Here is a 21,724-nt window from a genome sequence, read left to right as displayed (position 1 = left end):
GCAATATCCACAAGTCGTTAGAGCAAAAAGTACTGAAACATGTATTTTTGCCCAATGGGGAATCCAACTCCGGCGACCTACCCCCCCCCCCCTTTCGTTAAATACTATAACGATGAATTGGTGTGTTCTTCTGGTTTATTCTGGCATCTATAGACCTCATATAATTATTTATTTATTTGGATTCTGCAAAACGTCTTAGAAAAGGGAAATTAAGTACATGTATATCAAACAGTGCAAAGAAAGAACATTATAACATATATCTACATTTTAGCCTAATTGATCAATAAAATCATAGACACATACATTACTAGACAAACAGTAATGCTAGAGTTATTCCCCTTTACACAATATCATTCAAATACTAAATAGTTTGATTGATTGATTGAATATTGTTTAACGTCCCTCTCGAGAATATTTCACTCACAGGAGACGTCACCACTGCCGATGAAGGGCTGCAAAATTTCGGCCTGTGCTGGGCGCTTATGGCCTTTGAGTGGGGAGGGATCTTTATCGTGTTACGGAACCTCGGTTTTTTCCGATCTCATCCGAAGGACCGTCCCATTTAGCAGTTTGATCGCCTTCTACGACAAGCAAGGGGTACTGAGGATCTATTCTTAACCGGACCCCCACGGGACTAAATAGTTTGAACTTATTTACATACATGGAAATAACATATCATCATTTATATTAATTCTTAAAATAAATACAAAGATACAAATGTATGATCATTTTACAAGTAACCTACCAATTATGGGCTGAATCCTTTCCCAATATATCTGATTGATATATTGGTAATAATCAATGAATACGATCTACAAACAATAGCATACATGCACTTTACTACAGTGTCTTATAAAAAAAACTTACAAAAATATATGCTTGATCAATGAAACCCATTGACAATAAGATATTTTAAACGGTAACTAATTTATCTCTCTCAGACATCTCTTTTCACACTGTTAATCATAAATTAATATCATATTAGTTATATCTGACATGTCAAATTCAACTTACTGTCAGTGATTCCAGATCCTGTAAGAAATAGGCCCGTCCTTCTGCCACTACCTGTACAGTCTAACCAAATGTGGAACTCTACTCACAGACAAAGGGGTTAAAGGCCTTGGCGGGGGGAAACCAACCAATAGGTTTTTTGGAATATTTAATTAATCAAGGGTTAAGAGTTTAAGGTTAAAGTTTATATTTGCTGAGGTTGCTCACTCCACTAAAGCTTATACACTTTATGACACTACGTCACAAGATGGCGATTTAAATGTTTTGTGAAATCATTTGTATCGATTAATTTGTTTGTCTATCATCGTAGCCCAGTGGTTATAAAGCATTGGGCTGGTGAACTGCAGGTCTCGAATTCAAATCCTCTGAGTCTGTGTTCAAATAAAAAAAATTAAAATTTTGTTCTTATCCAAATTTGCATATTTTCTGCCTTTTTGACATATACTAGCGGGAAAAAAGAAACTGCATTATAAAATTTAGTATAATTTTTCAATATTTATTGTTTATATCTATAAAATCTAAACAATCGATAAAGATGATGTTTTTGAACAATATCGGATAGTACCCGACTCAGATGCACGGACTTTTTCATGGTTTGTGAACACATGTTGTTTATCGAAGTGTTCGTACGCACGAGTTTTACTGGCCAATCCTGTTTGGAGTAAGAAGTGTAAAGAGTTTGTTTGGACACTATTCGCAAAGGAAAGCGCTTTAGTTTTGACAAAATTTACCCTTCTGTCATGCCACGACTCAGCGAAAACCAACGTAATCGTGCTGTTGGGATGCTTCAAGCTGGAATGGCACAAAATATCGTAGCAAGACACTTTGGAGTTCATCGGAACACCATCCAGTCATTATGGAGACGTTTCCAACAATCTGGTAACACTCGGGATCGAGCACGTTATGGGCGTCCTCGTGTGACGTCGCGTCGACAGGACAATCACATTAGACTTGTGCACCTGGGAAATCGTTTCCAGACAGCAAGTTTGACTGCTCGTAGCATTCCTGGACTTCGACCAATCAGTCCAAGATCTGTGCGAGCACAACATCAGACCAAGACGTCCAGCGGTGCGCCCAATACTGCTTCAACGTCATCGTATTGCTAGACTAGCGTGGTGCAGACGACATCTGCGATTCAGAATACAGGACTGAGCCAATATTCTGTTCACTGATGAATCCATATTTCATTTGGATAGCAGTGACGGCCGTTGTAGAGTATATCGTCGCGTTGGGGAGCAGTACCAGGACGTTTGTGTTGTGCAACGTCGACAATTCGGTGGAGGTAGCGTTATGCTGTGGGGTGGAATAACAGCACGTGGAAGGACCCCTCTACAAATTGTCAATGGAAATCTCACCGGCGTACGCTATCGAGACGAAATTATTCAGCGCCATGTGATACCCTTCATACGGAGACAGCAAAATCACATCACTCTGCAGCAAGACAACGCAAGGCCACATAATGCACGTGTAGTCAGGGACTTTTTTGTTCAACAGAATGTCGATGTCTTGCCTTGGTCATCTGTTTCCCCCGATTTATCGCCGATAGAGCACGTCTGGGGTGAAATGGAACGACATCTACGTCGTTTACCAAATCAGCCAGTGCCATTGGCTGATTTAGGCTAGGCTTTAACCAACATCTGGAACAACATCCCTCAAGCATTTCTTAACACTTTAGTGGCATCAATGAGGCGCCGTTGTCAAGCATGCGTGAATGCAAATGATAGTCACACGCGTTATTAACTTTGTTAACTCAAGTTCGAATACCAGTATCTTTCGAGTGTGTTGAAATTCACGCTTCCACTGTCGTCAGGGGAGGTGCGGTTATCATCTCCGCACAGCCAATCAGAATCGCGGAAGAATTGTCCGCCATTACCTCCGTCAAAACTTATGATGACGGAGGTTTTGAGGTACAGATGTTTTAGCCTGATTACTTCGAGTTCTCATAAAATTGGTGGAATTGTGTGCATCGGGGAAATGCAACAGTGATTCACGTTACCCAGAAAGGATACTAGAAGTGATGTTTATCCCATTTCCAAACCCAAAATCACATAAAGATTAATAAGGCGTGTGGTAGGCCCCACAGTATAGTAAGAGCAGAATGGACCGGCACACAAAGTAAGTTAGTCTTAGCAGACAATTATGTATTAGTTAATAGTAATAGTTAAATCAGGGACTGATAATAATACATACCCATGTCATGTGTATACATGTACTAAGAGCTACAGGTGCTTGGGTTCAAGACCCCCCCCCCCCCCCCCCCCCATTCTCCCGAATAACCTGCACGACTTGATTTAAATTATTTCTTATTGAAAATCCTACTAATGCATGTCAACAATGTCATGCATACCCCAAAATAGCTCTTTTTAAGAATTTCCCCCATTGGATATAACAATTCGTGTAGCTAGGTTATTCAAGGGAGGGGGGGGGGGGTGTCATGAACCCAAGCACCTGTGCTAAGAGCTACACAATACTATTTTTTTTTACTATAATATTATCTATTAAAAAGAATCCCCTATCTAAACTATTTTCATATCTTGGGTCAATTCATTTAATGTTTTCACCAATATATATGCAGTTTCTGGTCTGGTGTCTTAAATTTTCCTTGCTCAGCCATACATATCATAACATGACTGTAAGAGTGCCATATTCAAAGTTTTCGTTCCATGATTTCTACAATAGATCATACCAGGAGATAAAGTTCTAAAGTTTCAGTAATCAGACTAATTCCGTGGTCAAACTTTTTAAATATCAATAGAATTTATGTCCATATATATTTTGTAAGAAATGGTTTTAAATTCGAATTTAGATTTCATAATAATTCGAGCAAACTGAAATTTTATAAGTAGCTAATAAATTGTTGGATGTAATGTATGCATAGGATCTTTCATGTAATATGTCAGGTCACCTTTTAAAATTCCATGGCCCCTCTCAGCATTCATGTTTTACTTCCAAATGCTAAAAAAATTGTTGTTTCTTTATAGATTCATTGGATATACTTGTAACAGCAGCACAAGTCAGAGAATTTACAAGACCAGTTTACAACATCAGAAAATGCCTTTCATCAACAGAGAATACTTAATCATCACCTGCAACTCCAGTTATCAATGGAAGCCCAAGATTAACCCCACCAACCGGCCTCCCCTTTTGACATTAACAGTACTCTATAGCAAGAGAGAAAAAAACCAGGGTTGTTTTTATATTATATCAATTTGAGATATGCCACATTTTGTACTTTGTTAGAGTTTTTTTTATACATCTGAGCAAATTCCCCAGTGTGTAAAAAAAAGGAGGGACATAACAAATATGACAAAACAATCGCAGTTGTTATTAACACTGATGAGGCTGAGACATAATTTTGAAATCAAGGACTTGACATCAAGATTTTGTATTTCAACACAAGTATCAGTGATGTATTCTGTGCCTGAATTGACCTTATGTTGTGTTAGGTTGTGTTTCAATATAGTCCTATAGGAATGATATTAACAACATGACAACTGAATAAAAGCTCAGTTCCCAACAACGATCGCTATCATTGATTGTGCAGAAAGGAAATCACAGAAACCATCTTCTTTAAAACTGCAGTTACAAATTATACATTCTGACTACAGATCAGCTACAACCTAAAGGGGACTTGTGGATTGTGATCCTTTAGGGGACACAATGGAAACTAGCTGTATGCTAATTTGTGTTATCTTGGATAAATAAAGGCTATTATTATTATCATATTTGTTAGTGAATTATTTACTGGATCTATGTCAGATGTTGCTGTTACAGAGAATAGTGGATTTTACAAACTCCTTTGTTAACTGATGGTGGGTTGAATTATTCTGGAAGGGGAATTCATTTTGGCAGACAAAGGTTTCACGATATCCAAAGAACCAGGGGAAATATGACTGCACCTCTGTCAGTGTATTCCCACCAGTTAGTATATCTATATATATGGAGACATCAATAAAGTTTGGATAGTTTGCATCCTACTAAGTCTTGGGCAAAACCCAGGGTTGAAGAGAAAATTGTAGAGCATGTGAATTCATTGTGTACTACTTGTATACAATGTGAGGAATTTATTTAAAATGATAAACATTTTATAAGAGAGTAAATTTATGTCTAACTTTGGGAAAACTTACATTATGATGAATATAAACTAGTAGATTACTTAAATTTTCCTTCGAAATGTGTGAATGCTCACAACTAAGAAAATTGAAGAATTTGTGCAGATTCAATGACAATTAAAATAGACAGATATTGTAAACCATTTATTCTTAAAGAACAATGATTATTCCATAGTTTCGAATTATTTGTTGAAAATAAAAAAAAAAAACATGTGGTACTTAATGTATTGTCCTATTTATGATAAACTACTCCTTTAACTAAGTATTATATTGTGTTGCTGATCCTATGTAATTACAATATGTACTATAGTACAAGAGGTTGGGTAACTAATTAAAACAGATATTTTACGAACAGGAATTTTTTTTTTTGTCCAAGTCTTTATAATATTTTTGTTTATAATCCAAGTTTTCTATTGTGTGTCATTTAACATATTCTTGACTGTACTGTCAAAATGGTGATGTCTAACAAACATTGTACACATTTTTCTGTTGATTTGCAAGTTGTTGTTTTTTTTTAATAGAAATAGATATTTGGGTGGACGTGGAATAAAAACTTGGAATGATCTAATTAACCCATTACCATTAAAAAACAATTATGCATGTAAATATCTCAATGTAGATATCTAGATCTACAATATCCATTCAAGTATAACTGAAGTTGAACATTTAATGGAGATCACAGATGCCATGGTATTCGAGCTGCAATGTAAATTCTTGATAATACTTAACTGTTTTTCATAAGTAAATCATAAATAATAGTAAAATAAAAGATGCAAAAGCAAGCAAGCAGATGAAACATTTTATTGAACCGGTCAACGCAGCATATATGATATAGTTATTCAGTTTCAACCGAACAACAAACATCGTCAATTCCGTAACAAAACAATTATTCAAAACTCGGAAAACGTTTCGTAATATTAACCCAGCTGTGCATGAACAGTAAGCATCGATGGCAGCCGAATCCTGCAATTCGATGGTTAGACGATGTAGTGTTTCATTACTTCAAATGCAGCGAAAGCATCTAGCGCTAACAAATAAGTTATAATTACTGTTTTTTCCGCGTTTTTACCCACTGAAATTATGTGAACATAACCTTCTCTGAAGTATGTCAAACCCTTTGACGGACTTTTCTGTGAAAATTCATGAGTAAACGAGGCGATTGAAAACGTATCCTGTATAAGATCGAAATCGCCCGCCATGTTGTTTACATAAGTTGACGGAGTCTGAAAACATGTGACGTTCGTTGCCATCGGTGGGCGGGGCGTGGAAGAGTGAATTGATGTTATTCGACGTTAACATTAATGGATTATGAAATGTTTTAACGAATACATTTGTTAACAGTATTACAAAAAATAAAATTTGTTCATTGTTATTTTTTCCCCATATATTAAATAATGCACAGTTTCTTTTTTTTTTCTTTCTCGCTAGTAAATATACTTATTATATATCATTATATCTTTTATGATTAAGTCAATTCGTACTGATTTGAGAAACTATTTCTAGGTGTAGTGAGCCATCGATATAAAATCAACATTGAATGACACTATCATATTTATAGTGTGTTTCCCCAGACCTCCGACCTGTTACCCCTCTCCCCTCCCCAACCTCGTTCTGAAATTTCTGGATCCGAAACTAATTGCACCTGGTATAATTTAATCAGATTTGTATATTTAATTTGTGCTACACCCCCCTCCCCTTTCCAACGTTTAAAACTTTGTATCAGTCAACCCAAAAGATTACCGCAAAAGGGGGAATTTCATTTTCAAAGGGATCTGAGATACCATTTTTAATTATTATAATTAAAAGAGTTCGGTTATACAATCTTTTTTTTTTTTTTGTTTCGTTAGGTTTCGTTTCGATGGGTTTGTTTCATTCGATTTCCTTTCGTTTCGATTTCGCTTTGCATTTTACAGGTACCCGAAGCTGCTGGATGACGACATAATAGATCGGGTAAATGACAAGCCAACACTCATAGGCGGATCCAGGAATTTGTGAAAGGGAGAGGGTCTAGCACTTGATCTTCTGGGTACTTTTCACAACCCCCATCCCTACGCCATTTACATCCCTTTGCTTGTGTACACAACATCTTAGGGAGATCTTGAGAAAGTTTTATACATGAAAAACGTATGCTCTGGGAGTAAATGGTGCAAAATCCTGCATTCTGTGCATTTCCTGTCACTTCTTTTTCACTTTCAAATTGTCTAAACATTTATGTTACATATGCTTTTTCAGAATTCTTGAGTGATACTTGAATCTGACGAAAATATCGTAAATATATATCAATGAAAGGTGAAGATAACGAACAGTGATCAATCTCATAACTCCTACAAGCAATACAGAATAGATAGTTGGGCAAACACGGACCTCTGGACATACCAGAGGTGGGATCAGGTGCCTAGGAGGAGTAAGCATCCCCTGTCGACCGGTCACACCCGCCGTGAGCCCTATATCCTGTTCAGGTAAACGGAGTTATCCGCAGTCAAAATCAGTGTGCCAAGAACGGCTTAACAATCGGTATGAAACACGTCAGACAGCATTTGACCCAATGAGAGGTTGTATTGACGAACTAGATCGTTATAACAACCATAGAATTTGCGAAATGCTGACTTTAATCGAAACTGTTGAAACCCCTGTACCATCAACTTTTTTGTCAGTAGCTTACCTCGATTTAAAAACTGATTATACGCAGAACAAGCTCTTGCATATCGAATGAGTTGAGATATATAAGCACCATATGTAGGTGATAATGGAATACATAAATATGGGAAGTTGACGATGGAGAAGCTGAAATCATCCCGTTTGTCATACAGTTGAGTTGTCAGTTTGCCGTTAATGTCTACTTTCAATAAAATTAATATCAATGTGTTGTCTTATTCATCCTAGAATAAAATGATATACTGGTGTTGATAAATTTGAATGATGCAATTTCAGGTAAGTATCTACCTTTCATATCATTTTGACTCATAGAATCTTTAAGATTGAATAACTCTTAAACTTTTTAGTCCTCAAAAAGGGGGTCGAGATCCCCCCCTCTGGATCCGCCCTTGACCTTGGATTTCCCCTATTGAAGAACCCATATGAAATCCGTGTGTGCATGGACATGCGCGAGACCAACAAGGCCATCATCAGGGAGCATCATCTCATGCCCACAATAGATGAGCTCATTCATGACTAGAATGGAGCAGCCGTGTTTTCTTCGTCAAGGTTACCATCAGTTAAAATTATAAGACCTGTCAGTGGCTCTATCACGACATTCAACACTCATATCAGAATATTTCGATACAAGCGACTTAACCTCGGTGTGTCTGCCGCTTCAGAATTTTTTTTCAGGAGACTATTCGTAATGTTATTCAAGGAATTCGTGGTGCAAAGAACAAACATATCAGACAACATTCTGGTGTTTGGCAAGAGTCAAGAGGATCTCGACCACGATGCTGCTCTAGCTGCAACATTTAAAGCTCTCTAGGACAGTGGAATAAAACTGAATCATTCCAAATGCGACTTACATGTAACGCTGACAGATTCACTTATTTTGGACTAGAGTTCAGTAAAGCTGGTATATCGACCGATCCTGGGAAAAGTATCAGCTATTCAAGAAACACAACGTCCATCCAACGTGAGTGAACCTAGGAGCTTCCTGGGAATGACAGTCTATTGTTCCAGGTTCATTCCTGACTATTCCACTGTGAGTGAACCACTGCGCCGTCTTACCCCGTTCGGATACTGACTGGCAATGGATAATTGAAGACCTTGCTGTCCAGCGATATCGTAATCTCATATTACAACCCGAACAAACATATCGAAGTTGTGGTTGACGCCACCCCTCTTGTCCTAGGTTCTATACGGACGCAAGAGAGCAAAGTAGTTGCTTTCGCAAGCCGATCACTGAGTGGACCAGAGTCACGCTACAGTCAGAGAGAGAGAGAGAGAGAGAGAGAGAGAGAGGCGTTAGCTATCATCTGGGTTTGTGAACATTTTGATATGTACCTGAGAGGCGCACCCCACTTCCGTGTCATTACAGATCACAAGCCTTTGCTAAGTATTTGGAAACGTCCTAAAGCTCCATTAACTGTATGTCGCGCCATCCTGTTGAAACCATGCTACATCCAAAAAGGAGGACATGACAGAAAAATACCTGCACTTCGTGGCTCATGAGGCAACGCTAAGATCTATGAGGTGAAGCTAGCAGTCAGCTGAGATTAGACCATTTTGAAGGCCATAGACTCGGTTCGCACCGGTAGATGGCAGGAAGTCAAATCCCTGAATGATAGCGAGATTGATATACTGGAGCTACAATTTCTACGAAACGTCCGTGATGAGTTGGTCGTCTACTCCGACAATGTTCTTCTGCGAAATGGATGTGTCGTCCTACCGAAATCACTTAGAGACCGTGCAGTCAATATTGCCCATGAGGGACGCCAGGGAATAAGCCGTACCAAGGCATTCTTGCTGTCCAAAGTGGTTCCCAGGTCTGAACGACGCTGTGGAAAATTATTATTATTATTTATTATTATTTTATTCATTTATGAAGCGCAAAATTACATACATTATGACCCCTGGGTCGAGGCCTCTGCTGGTGGACTGTTAGTCCCAGAGGGTCTCTACAGCCCAGTAGCTAAGTACTTCGTTACTAGCTTGAAAATAAGGATGTATATTTAATTGCCGTTATAAAATTTAGAAATTCATTTCAAAATTAAGGATTATCTCCCTCATGCATAGCTCTTATCCTTGGACGAATTTGGCTCCACTTGTTTGGCACGCTGTTTTTGGCTATATTTAGCTCTAAAACTTCATAGTTATTTCGGATTTCAAACATTTCGGTTGAGCATCACTGAAGAGACATTATTTGTTGAAATGCGCATCTGGTGCATCAAAATTGGTACCGTATAAGTTTTACATATAGTTTCTATGTGCTGTACAATGTATGTGAAAATGCATTGAAGCACTGTCTAGCATGCCAGAGTGTAACCTAGGCTAACAGAACCGTTTTGAGCCATTGCAGATGTCGGATATGCCATCGGGACCTTAGGAAAACCTTATTGCTGACTTCTGTGGCCCAATTCCTACCGTACGGGTGAATACTTATTTGTCGTGATTGACGAATATTAGCGATTCTTTGTTGTCGAGATCATGAAGCCAACCCAAGCCATTGCGACCATCCCAGTATTGGAAAAGTTAATTTCCACATTCGGTCTACCAAAAGTCATAAAAACGGACAATGGAAGCCCAATCAATTCCCACTTGTTCAAGGAATTTTCTGAAAACATACGATTCCAACATAGACGCATCACTCCAAGATGGCCAAAAGTTAATTCTCAGGCCGAATCATTCAACAAACCAATGCTGAAGACTGTTAGCGCCGCACACATTGAAAGAAAGAACTGGAAGCAAGAGGTATTCCAATTACTTCGCCAGTATAGAGGGACACCTCACCCATTGACTGTTTGCGCCATTCTCACTTCTGTTCAACCGTGAAACAAGGACTAAACTTCCACAAGTTTCGACACATAAACCAAATGCTGTTGACGAGTGCGCCAGACAAAATGACGAAGTTGAGAAACGGAAAATGAAAAACAACACAAACTTTAACAGCTCACTTCATGATCTTTGCTGCGATGATGTAGTTTTGATGAGAAATGAACGCCTATAGTTTTGACCCACATCCGTATACTGTGGTGGCCAAGAAAGGAAGTGTGGTGTCCGTTTCTTCTGCACCTGGGACAGAAAAACGTACAACTCGCAATGCGTCATGTTTCAAAAGGATACCTAAAACTTTCGCTCCTGGTTCCTTTGAACCAAAACTTACGGTGGGGAGGCAGTGATACTCGATCAAAAGCTTAATAACTCGAGCAAAAGATATAACCTACTGAAAGTTTATCCGCTAATGACTAAATCTGTGCAAAAGGCCGCTCCATACGTGAATTCCGATGCTACTCCGAAGTCAACACCAACAGTTTCTTCGTCAGAGTTCTAAGCGTGCTACTCCAGCTGGCGATGCAACTGGACCATACACTACGCGATGTAGTCCTAAATATCTGACTTTCTGGCTTTTTTATGATTTTGATATTCTCCGTGCCAGGAAAACGTCAGAGCCGGTGCCATTACGTAAATTCACGGGCCGGTTTTAAATATTTACGAATCGAATTCAATATACATGTATGTTAAACTCATAACTAATCAATAAAACGATGCTTCTTGAACTTCCTAATATCGATTTTATGAGTTCTTTTATCACATGTCCCGTGGGGATCCGGGTTAGAATAGGTCCTCAGTATCCCTTGCTTGTCGTAAGAGGCGACTAAATGGGGCGGTTTTTCGGATGAGACCGCAAAAACTGAGGTCCCATATCACAGCAGGTGTGGCACGATGAAAATCCCTCCCTGCTCAAAGACCATAAGCGCTGAGAATAGGCCTAAATTTTGCAGCCCTTCCCCGTTAATGGTGACGTCTCCATATGAGTGAAATATTCTCGAGAGGGACATTAAACAATATACCATCAATCAATATACATGTACAATCTTTCATCACATAAAAGAAAACATTTTAATAAACTGTCGAGCTTTGTTTTGGGTCACGTGACTCGTTTGCTCATTCGGTTGACTACAATTTTGTGCTTCTGTTATCGAATTTTGGAGTGATATTTTCTTTTAATCGATATTAGTAAGTACAAGAAGCATTGTTTTATTGATTAGTTATGAGTTTAACATGAATACTGCTCGCAAGTATTTAAAATCTGCCCTAGAATGCTGTCTCCAGCTGGAGGCGGCGAAATTTCCAGTTTACGTAATGGCGACGGTTCTGACGTTTTCCTGGCACGGTAAATATATCAAAATCATTAAAAAAAAAAAAAAAAAAAAAGCCAGGAAAACGTCAGATATTTCGGACTATACGTGATGGTATGTGCTCTGAAGGAATTTGTGAAATAAACCGGTTTGCGTGTTTGTGTTAATTAGAAAAAATGCTAACTCTGGTAAACTTTCAAAGACTGTCAATTTACAATTCTATTTAGTTTCAAAGTCGTTTGTGCATGTAATTTTCGAGTAGTGTTCATTTGTGCTTGAATGAAATCTGTTTGCTGCCAAATTTCAATCTATTTCGAATTTATCATATAAATTTCATTTCTGAGAAAAGGAGGAATTTGATAACTTTCCCCTACACACGTGTTACGTTGTTGAAAGGCAATATTATGGGTAAATGAAAGACGACGATAATGATCAGTGATCAATCTCATAACTCCTATAAGCAATACAAAATAGAGAGTTGGGCAAACACGGTCCGTGGATATACCAGAGGTGGGATCAGGTGCCTAGGAGGAGTAAGCATCCCCTGTCAACCGGTCACACCCGCTGTGAACCCTATATCTTGATCAGGTAAACAGAGTAATCCTTAGTCAAAATCAGTGTACCAAGAACGGCCTAACAATTGGTATGAAGCACATCAGCATTTGACCCAATGATATGTTGTATTGGCAAACTAGATCGTTATAACGACCATAAAATTTGCGAAATACTGACTTTAAACGAGACTGTTGAAACCACTGCACCATCAACCTGTTTGTTAGTAGCCTGCTTCGATTTAAAGACTGACCTTAAGCAGAACAAGCTCTTGCGTATCGAATCAGTTGTGAGTTTTTGGAAAAATTTAAATTGATAACAAACAACTTTATTTCTATATCAAATATAATTGTAATAAACATTTTATATACTGGTATTTTGCAAGAAGTTCCCACTACGAGGAGGGGCCATGTCCTCCCGTAGTGCTGCCATGGGGGTTGTGATATGAACTTTTAAATTGGTTAACCCTGCTATGGCAGTTTCTTTATGTACATAAACTGGGTTTTTTTTAAATAACAACCTTTTTTGCTATAACATGTTAATGAATTTTGTTATATAACAGATGCATATGTATGTACATGTATATTATATGTGTGTGTGTTTGCATACGTATGTGTATGAGTATATCTATTTTTGTGTGTGAGTGTATTGGTATGAATATTTATATTACATAGGTTCATAATAGTCTTTATTTTGACGAAATGCTTGAAAATGAAAATAACGCAGGGTGAAAAGATGGAAGATGTAGCAATATCAAGGTGAAAAGATATCAAAGATTCCCAACTTGATTAATATCATCCAGTAAATTCACAGTTTTTAAGTTTTTCTGTCGCATATCATATTCTGATTTAAGGAATGAATCTATTTTTAGACGGGGTCACGTGCGGAGAACACATGAATTGAATCTACGTGGAAGAAAAGAGTGCATAAATTGTGCTGATCATTTTGTACACAGATTTGAAAAATATAAAATCAATATTTTGAAAAATAAACAATAGTTTTATTTTTCATTGATTTATTAGATGAATTTGAATTATCTTTCAAACAGAAATGATTGCTGTTTCCATGAGCAAATATTCTTACTTTGTTTACATCCGGCCATTTTTACGGAAGAAACTGAGAACATGCGAATGTATCCGGAGTTTCTCGTGTTTTAATGCAAGCCAACAATATTACCCCCGACAACTGTTCAGGCGAGTTTTTTGGACGTTTTTCTTATTCATTTTGAGGTCAAAGGTCAAAGGGTTTTTTCTTCCTCCACTATATACTGTAGATTTGAGCTTGTCTCTAACTTTTATACATGTACTTGCTGGTGCATGTTTATCAGACTTCAATCCTGGTGACATTCAAGATTCAAGTTGCTTTTGAAGTCCAAAGGTCAAGGTCATTATCACACAAAACACATGATATTTCACATGAGTATTTTTTATGGCAAGACCTTTCCATGGGTATGAACATTTTTGACCCTGTGACCTCGACCTTGGAGTTTGACGTACTTTTTAAAAACGTTAACCCTACCAATAACTTTTGAACAGTAAGAGCTAGAGCTTTGATATTTCATATGAGCTTTGATATTTCATATGAGTATTTCTTGTGACAATACCTTTTTGTAGGTACCAACATTTTTGACCATTTGACCTTGGAGTTTGACCTACTTTTTAAAATGTTTAACTTTGGTAATAACTTTTGAACAGTAAGTGATAGAGCTTTGATATTTCACATGAGTATTCCTTGTGACAAGACCTTTCCGTTTGTACTAAACCTTTTGACCTTGACATTTGACCTACTTTTAAAAAGGTTGACATTGGTCTTAACTTCTTAATGGTAAATATTAGAGCTTTCATATTGCACTTGAGCATTTCGTATGACAAGATCTTTCTACTGGTACCAAGATATTTGTCTTTGTGAATTTAGCCATCTTCGGAATTGGTCATTATCGGGAGCATTTTGCGTTTCACAAACACATCTTGTTTTATACAAGTTTGGAGTGTTTACATGTCCTTTTCATTATAACCTTTTCTGTGATACTGAAAATAGCGATGGAAACCCAGCATTGCAATTTATTTAACCCTGATCAGGCATCAGTCTGTATTATTAACTTAAAATCTCACACTGCAACAGTATTATATTCTTTACACAATCACAATTCATTGTTCTATATGAATGTTATTACTATTCAATTGTAATGCTTTTACAATTGTTAATTGTCCAAATACTGGCATATGCATAATATTCTAAAATGCCTGAATTTGCAGCACTTCATACCATATTGTTTCACTTGAGAAGATTTTTATTTTTAAAAAAAAAGTTGTCTGGCTTGTGGACTTGTTTATTTATGTTGGACTGTAACATGTAAATATTTTTCATTGCATAGGAAACTTCTAGCCCAAATGAGTGTCAAAAAATTTGAAATTACTATGTTACCAATTTTGTTACAATGTTTACAATTTACATGTTCTTGTTCACAGTTTTAGTAGTTTAGAAAATTTCCTTTACTAAAGAAAGAATTGGAGTATTTACATATCCACTTGATTGTAACCTTTCATGTGTTATTGACAGGTTGTATTGTGCAATTCCAAAGTATGCCATTATCAATATTATCTTTCACATTTGGTTTCATTATGTTGGTCCATAAAAAGAAGCTATTAAACATATACTGTTATATGTCAACCTATCATATGTTATCTTTCTGTTCTGTTGACGTATTAACTTTGTTCCATAATTTTATCTATATTTCTTTTCATTTACTTTATTATAGCATTCATGCTTTTTCATAAGAGTTCAGCACCTGATTTAGCTATGAATAGCTGGAGAGCTAAGTGCACAAGTTAAAATGGTGACCCTCACTATAAGATACAAACCAAGAATATTGAGGTTTAATAAGGAAGGAACTATCTCGGCGAAATGGTAACCAAGAATATCGAGTTCTGGATCATATTGATTAAACAAAACTGGCCACAAGACTAGGAGGTCACAATACAAGCATTCCTTTAGATATTCGTTTTGGCCTCAAAACCATAAAAAAGGAACAAACTTCAAGAAAATTTCGATTTTGAACACTTCTTTTCTTGTATCAAAAACACGAATAGGAAGTTGTACGTAAATCTGCAATTCAAGACCTATGTCTGATTAAAGTATTTGTCTGAAGAGTTTTCATATGAATTGTCATATTAGCATAACTGCACCATTTCTGAAAGTTATACATTGAATAATTTGACCCCGTCTTTCAGTTCTTTCGGGACTTTGATTCTTTTCGTAGCGCGTAATATGTAACTTTTCCTACCATTTTTTCGCGATATACCTCTACATGGATATCCAACCAAAAACATCCTTATCATTTACAGACAAGCTCTAGAATGACTGAAATCTATTCGTTAACTCTGCATTCCTTCTCAACTGTGTAGGAGCTTCTCGTTAATGAAACGTTTAACAAAAACGCAGTCAATCAGAATCGTTGGCACAACGAAAATGAAATTATATGGAAACCATATAGTTACTTGTAGTTACAGATAAATCTGCCTGTACCTCGGTAACTTTTCTTAATTCGGACCCGTTCGTTCAATTCTCTTCTACGTGTCGTCCTCTGACAGTGAGGAAGTTTGTTCTCTACATCTTTTATGTTATTTGAAACCTCCAAGCTCACGATATGTAGGAGGTTCGAGCACAGTGGTAATCCGGATATATGGAGCGCCAAATTAACATTTATTTTTAACAATTTAACAATTATTTGAAGATATCATCAATTCATTTGATGCGCGCAACAATTGAATTAAAGATCTCTTCAAATAATTAATGATATCTTCAATTCTGAATTATTGCGCGCATTAATTGAATTGATGAGAGCATTAATTCTTCAGCTGATTTGATGCGCGCTTTAATTGAATTAATGATCTCTTCAAATGAATTAATGATATCAACAATTGAATTGATGCGCGCTACAATTCAATTGAAGAGAGCAATAATTGATATAATGCGCGCATTAAATCAATTGATGAGAGCATTAATTCATTTGATGAGAGCAATAATTGATTTAATGCGCGCATTAATTCAATTATTGCTCTCTTCAATTGAATTAATGATATCTTTAATTCATTTGAAGAGAGCAATAATTCTTTTAGAGAGAGCAACTATATAATTAAAGATATCTTCAATTCAACATATCCACAATTGAATTAATGATATCTTTAATTGAATTGTTGCTCTCTTTAAAAGAATTGATGCGCGCATTAATTCCTTATACAAAAGCATTGTAAATGATTTAAAGATATCTTCAATTGAATTAAAAAGATCATCAAATTATTTATACCGAGCTCTAAATTAATTATTGCGAGCAATATTTCTACTAAATTGATGCTCTCATCAAATGAATTGAAGAGAGCAATAATTGAATGAATGCGCGCATCAAATCTATTATTGCTCTCATTAATTGAATTAATGCGAGCATCAATTGAATTGAAGAGAGCAATAATTGAATGAATGCGCGCATTAAATCAATTATTGCTCTCATTAATTCAATTGATGCACGCATTAACTCAATTGATGAGAGCAATAATTGAATTGAATCGCGCATTAATTCATTTGATGAGAGCAATAATTGATTTAATGCGCGCATTCATTCAATTAAAGAGAGCAATAATTGAATTGATGATATCTTCAAATAATTGAAGATATCTTCAATTATTTGAGTTTATGTTAATTTGGCGCTCCATACGGATAGCTACATTATCTACACTGCAGGTTGTTTTATTGAGTGTTTCCCTTATCCCCGATTCCACACAGAGATCTTCGATCCCACTCTCTTGAGAAATACCATATTATTCTCATGTGCGAAATCGGATTTGACACCGCTATTCTCTTTGGAAATTTTTACCAATAGCAGGTCGTTTTAAGCAATGACGTTACATGTAGTTAGTTGAAGGTCAGATCAGATCTTTAACACCCCCCCCCCTGCCCCACCCCCCCCCCCCCCCCCCGCGCTACAGAGTTTCACATATATGAAAAGTGAAGATAACGAACAGTGATCAATCTCTTAACTCCTACAAGCAATACAAAATAGATAGTTGGGCAAACACAGACTCCTGGACACACCAGAGGTGGGATCAGGTGCCTAGGAGGAGTAAGCACCCCCTGTCGACCGGTCACACCCGCCGCGAGCCCTATTTTCTAATCAGGTAAACGGAGTTATCCGCAGTCAAAATCAGTGTGCCGAGAACGGCTTAACATTTATTGAATCGGTATGAAACACGTCAGACAGCATTTGACCCAATGATAGGTTGTATTGACGAACTAGATCGTTATAACGACCATAGAATTTGCGAAATACTGACTTCAATCGATACTGTTGAAACCCCTGTACCATCAACTTGTTTGTCAGTAGCTTACCTCGATTTAAAAACTGACTATTCGCAGAACAAGCTATTGCATATCGAATCAGTTGAGATATCTAAACACCATATGCAGGTGATAATTGAATATTGCTACATATATATCTCAGAATCGAATCTCTCTGGGCTGAGTGTCTTAAAATAGCGTTCGAGGTTCTTTCGACACTTGAACTCCATGCCTTTTGATCAACCGAGTATTTACTTTCGTTAGTCTTTCTCTTTGTTTTCGCCGTATTTAAAAATTAGTTGTGTGCCATTGAGAACTTTCCCCTCAAATATAAGGCACACAGACTCGAGGAGGGGGATATCCCATTTGTTTTTCCAAACGATCATTTTCATTTATTTTCTTATCCACGTTAAGATATATTGTTTGACCCCCCCCCCCCATTTTTGATAATAAAAAAAAGAGGAAGGTAATCTTCAAGTTATGAATGAAATAAACCCATGTGTAGATGCACGAACGCTACCCCCACCCCCCTTCCCCTAATCACGATTGCAGTTTGGGCAAAAATGAGATACATGTAGTTTTAGTCACAGGGGCTTGTCTTCCGGATTGTGGAAAATAAAAAAAGGAAAATATGAATCCTCTTGAAAACCTCCGTTGAAGTGGTTTTGATAAAGATACGTTTCGGCAATTAATATATCATTTAAATTATACCCCCACAAGTAGTATCATTTCGATATGACAAAGTGGCTGAGTATTTTGGCTAATATGTAACCCAACCCAACCCCCTCCCTGTAATCTTGGACCTGCCTCTGATTTTGACATATCGATTATGTTTCATTTATTTAATGTTGCATTTCTTATGTTTTCATCATTGAATAAATGTTACAAAATTGTTGCTTTTTTATGTTGATGGTTTGGAAGTTGTAGTATGGTTCCGTGGAAATTACAGTGCAGCTAAGTTCCTCGAAGTTATTGGATGTTGGATTTCTGTCTGATTTAAAGTATATGGCTAAGATTAAAGAAAAAATATCGCACCTTGACATTCTCTAAAAGATATTTGCACACCATACATGTACCAACAATTCATCTTATTTGTAGCAATTATTTATAATTTATTATGGAAGGGAAACTTATGTATAATGCGCTACGAAAAGAAAAATAGATTCATTCCATAAATCGGAATATAATATGTGACAGAAAAACTTAAATTGTGAATTTATTGAATGATATTAATCAACATGGGAATCTTTGATATATTTTCACCTTGGTAATGCTACATCTTCCATCTTCAATCGGAACTACTCGGCCTTTCTAGCTTCGAGTTTATTTTTTTTTTTTTTTTTTTTTTTTTAAGTGTAGCGGAAATGGCCGAGTAGTTACGATTGCTTCCATCTTTTCACCCTGCGTTATTTTCATTTTCAAGCATGCATTTCGTCAAAATAAAGACTATTATGAACCCCAATTTAGTAAGAAATTTATTGTCGTTTTTGTATATCTTATGACACATTATCGTGGTTCTTTCTCATATTATTTCAAACGTTGAATTCAGCTCATGAAGCAAACATCCGTGCGAATTTTCTTAGGTACTCGATATTAAACAATTTCATTCAAAGTATGGGGCATATTCTGTTTTGTAATACGTCTGTGCGTTCCGTGCGATAAGTTTTGGACGAAGAAAACTCTCATTTATGTTGTTTTTGAGAAAAATAAAGAAACTGATCGCTTCAAAAATCTGGAACCCGTGCGTTACTGAATCTTTTCACGATGGTCCACGGTGGTAATGATGGGTAAAAAGGAACCGTCGTCACCGAACTCCCGAACTGTTGGTGCCAAACTCCCGAACCGTCGTATATGTCAAGTCCCGAACCGTCATGTTCCCGAAATGTCGCGCACCGTTTTACAAAGTGCCGAAAACGTCATCCGAATAGATTTCGTATGCATTATTTATTAAAGTTTTACTTTCGTTTTCTAACTTCTTCCACAGCAGCCAGCTTTAAAAAAAAAAAATAAAAAAAAAAAAATAAAATGAATGGACAATGAAATGAATGAATACTGGGGGAAAAACCTACCTAGATATAAAATTGCTTGAGAAATAGAAAATGGTTAATTACATATTTAAGAACATATTGCAAATAACCTGTGCCACGCTATGTCATGTTATCTGATAAGTATGAACCACGAAAGAAGAGGTAGGTGCCATACTATGTGATCTTCTTTAATAGTAATTTTACGTCTGCTAATGTCGGCAAAAAAGCATCAGGTCATGTTTATGTTGTAATTTACTGATATGCATTGCAAAAATTTCATGAAACAACTCGCAATGTGAATGTACATTTAAGTTTTAAGTTTGTCCATGCTGTGACGTACATGTATGCATGGTGCCAGGTTGAGAGTGCCACAGTAGAATTCTGAGGTAGCAGGGGACAGTTTGCACTATAGGCCCAGTCAACTTTTTCAAAAAATGGAATTACCCCGTATTTGAAGTGATATTACATGTGTAAAAATGTATACAATAATTTCAACTTTTTCAAAAAATGTAATTACCCCGTATTTGAAGTGATATTACATGTGTAAAAATGTATACAATAATTTTAGGATGCATGTCAAATGTAGCTGAGTGCTTAGTAAAAATGTTGATATACAACATGTAAGTGTCACCATGGTTCCTAGCATATAGATGGGTGCAAATACGAAACTAAGACACGTGGTCAGTTGCTGAAGAAATCCGGTGAAAACATGCAGGGTCTAGCAAAAGGTCTGTAGCTGTGAGGAAAGGTGGATGGCCCCATATGAGAGGTAGATTTTTGAGAAGGGCAGATAGGGTTCTTGATTGTGCACAGTGTCTAAATCCCCATGTTTGGTACTGTGATGGTGTGGGGGTGGTGCGGATTAGCCCAAATGAGGGAAAATCAAAGCAAAAAAGGGGAACCTGCTCAGAGCATGTTTTGTGCACCAGCACCAGTATTTATAGATTACATGTAATTTAGGGTCATAATTTATTAACTACACTAATATGAAATACAAGTGTTGACATGAAAGGGAAATATGATTTTTCATTAGTCTGTCATAATCTGACTTTGGTGTATATACCCCCTATCCACATGTTTCAAAACCAAAGAAACTGTCCCCTGCCACCTGAGGTTCAAAATGTTTCACAAGAATATTACAGAATATGATGACAGTAAGGGAGAATTTCCACAGTCTGATGTTTTAAATGATTTTGACATACAACTTTTTTTTCTCTTTCTTATAATACCATTTTTACAATGAATCTGCATTGAATGCAGTCAAATTTACTTTGACATATGGTTAATTCATGAGGGCTGCTAAAAATAATGCAGTCAACACATCACTATTTGACATTTTCTGACTTCTTTCTTACACTTTCCAAAATAAATCAAGTAAACCCACATGGCCTGTTGAATATATAAATACTAATTAACACTCATGATTAAAGCCTACTGCTGTAGCTGCAGAAAAAGCATGCCAAAACGGTGCTAGGAATAACCACTATACCCGGCAAAAACCACTATTACCACCCCCCCCCCCACCCCCACCCCCCCCCCCCCCCCCACCCCCCACAAAATACACTATACCCAAAACCTGCCTCTGATTAACAATTGTCTGATTTGCTGTTCGGTGTGATGCCTCTAATTAACAATTGTCTGATTTGCTGTTCGGTGTGATGCCTCTAATTAACAATTGTCTGATTTGCTGTTCGGTGTGATGCCTCTAATTAACAATTGTCTGATTTGCTGTTCGGTGTGATGCCTCTAATTAACAATTGTCTGATTTGCTGTTCGGTGTGATGCCTCTAATTAACAATTGTCTGATTTGCTGTTCGGTGTGATGCCTCTAATTAACAATTGTCTGATTTGCTGTTCGGTGTGATCTTGAGCATTGACTGGATCACGTTACCCTCATCGTCGTCGTCCT

At 36.9% G+C, this 21,724-nt stretch overlaps 1 protein-coding gene and 1 long non-coding RNA gene across 2 annotated transcripts in view; both read left to right on the top strand.

Moving 5' to 3' along the window:
• Positions 1–2,557: 2,557 nt before the first annotated feature.
• On the top strand, positions 2,558–4,734 carry LOC125652347 (uncharacterized). The gene is made up of 2 exons (XR_007361547.2): positions 2,558–3,126; positions 3,993–4,734. It is a non-coding gene; the product is annotated as an uncharacterized LOC125652347 (long non-coding RNA).
• Positions 4,735–19,775: 15,041 nt separating this feature from the next.
• LOC125649530 (uncharacterized) overlaps positions 19,776–21,724 on the top strand; it is a 57,156-nt gene continuing 55,207 nt past the window's right edge. Inside the window, exon 1 of the mRNA XM_048877105.2 lies at positions 19,776–19,977. Coding sequence (XP_048733062.2) covers positions 19,938–19,977 — 40 coding nt within the window. The 5' untranslated portion in view covers positions 19,776–19,937. The remainder of the gene's footprint in view (positions 19,978–21,724) is intronic.

This window comes from Ostrea edulis, chromosome 5, assembly GCF_947568905.1.
Source record: "Ostrea edulis chromosome 5, xbOstEdul1.1, whole genome shotgun sequence".
Classification (NCBI taxonomy): domain Eukaryota; kingdom Metazoa; phylum Mollusca; class Bivalvia; order Ostreida; family Ostreidae; genus Ostrea; species Ostrea edulis.
This window is presented reverse-complemented; position numbering and strand designations above follow the sequence as displayed.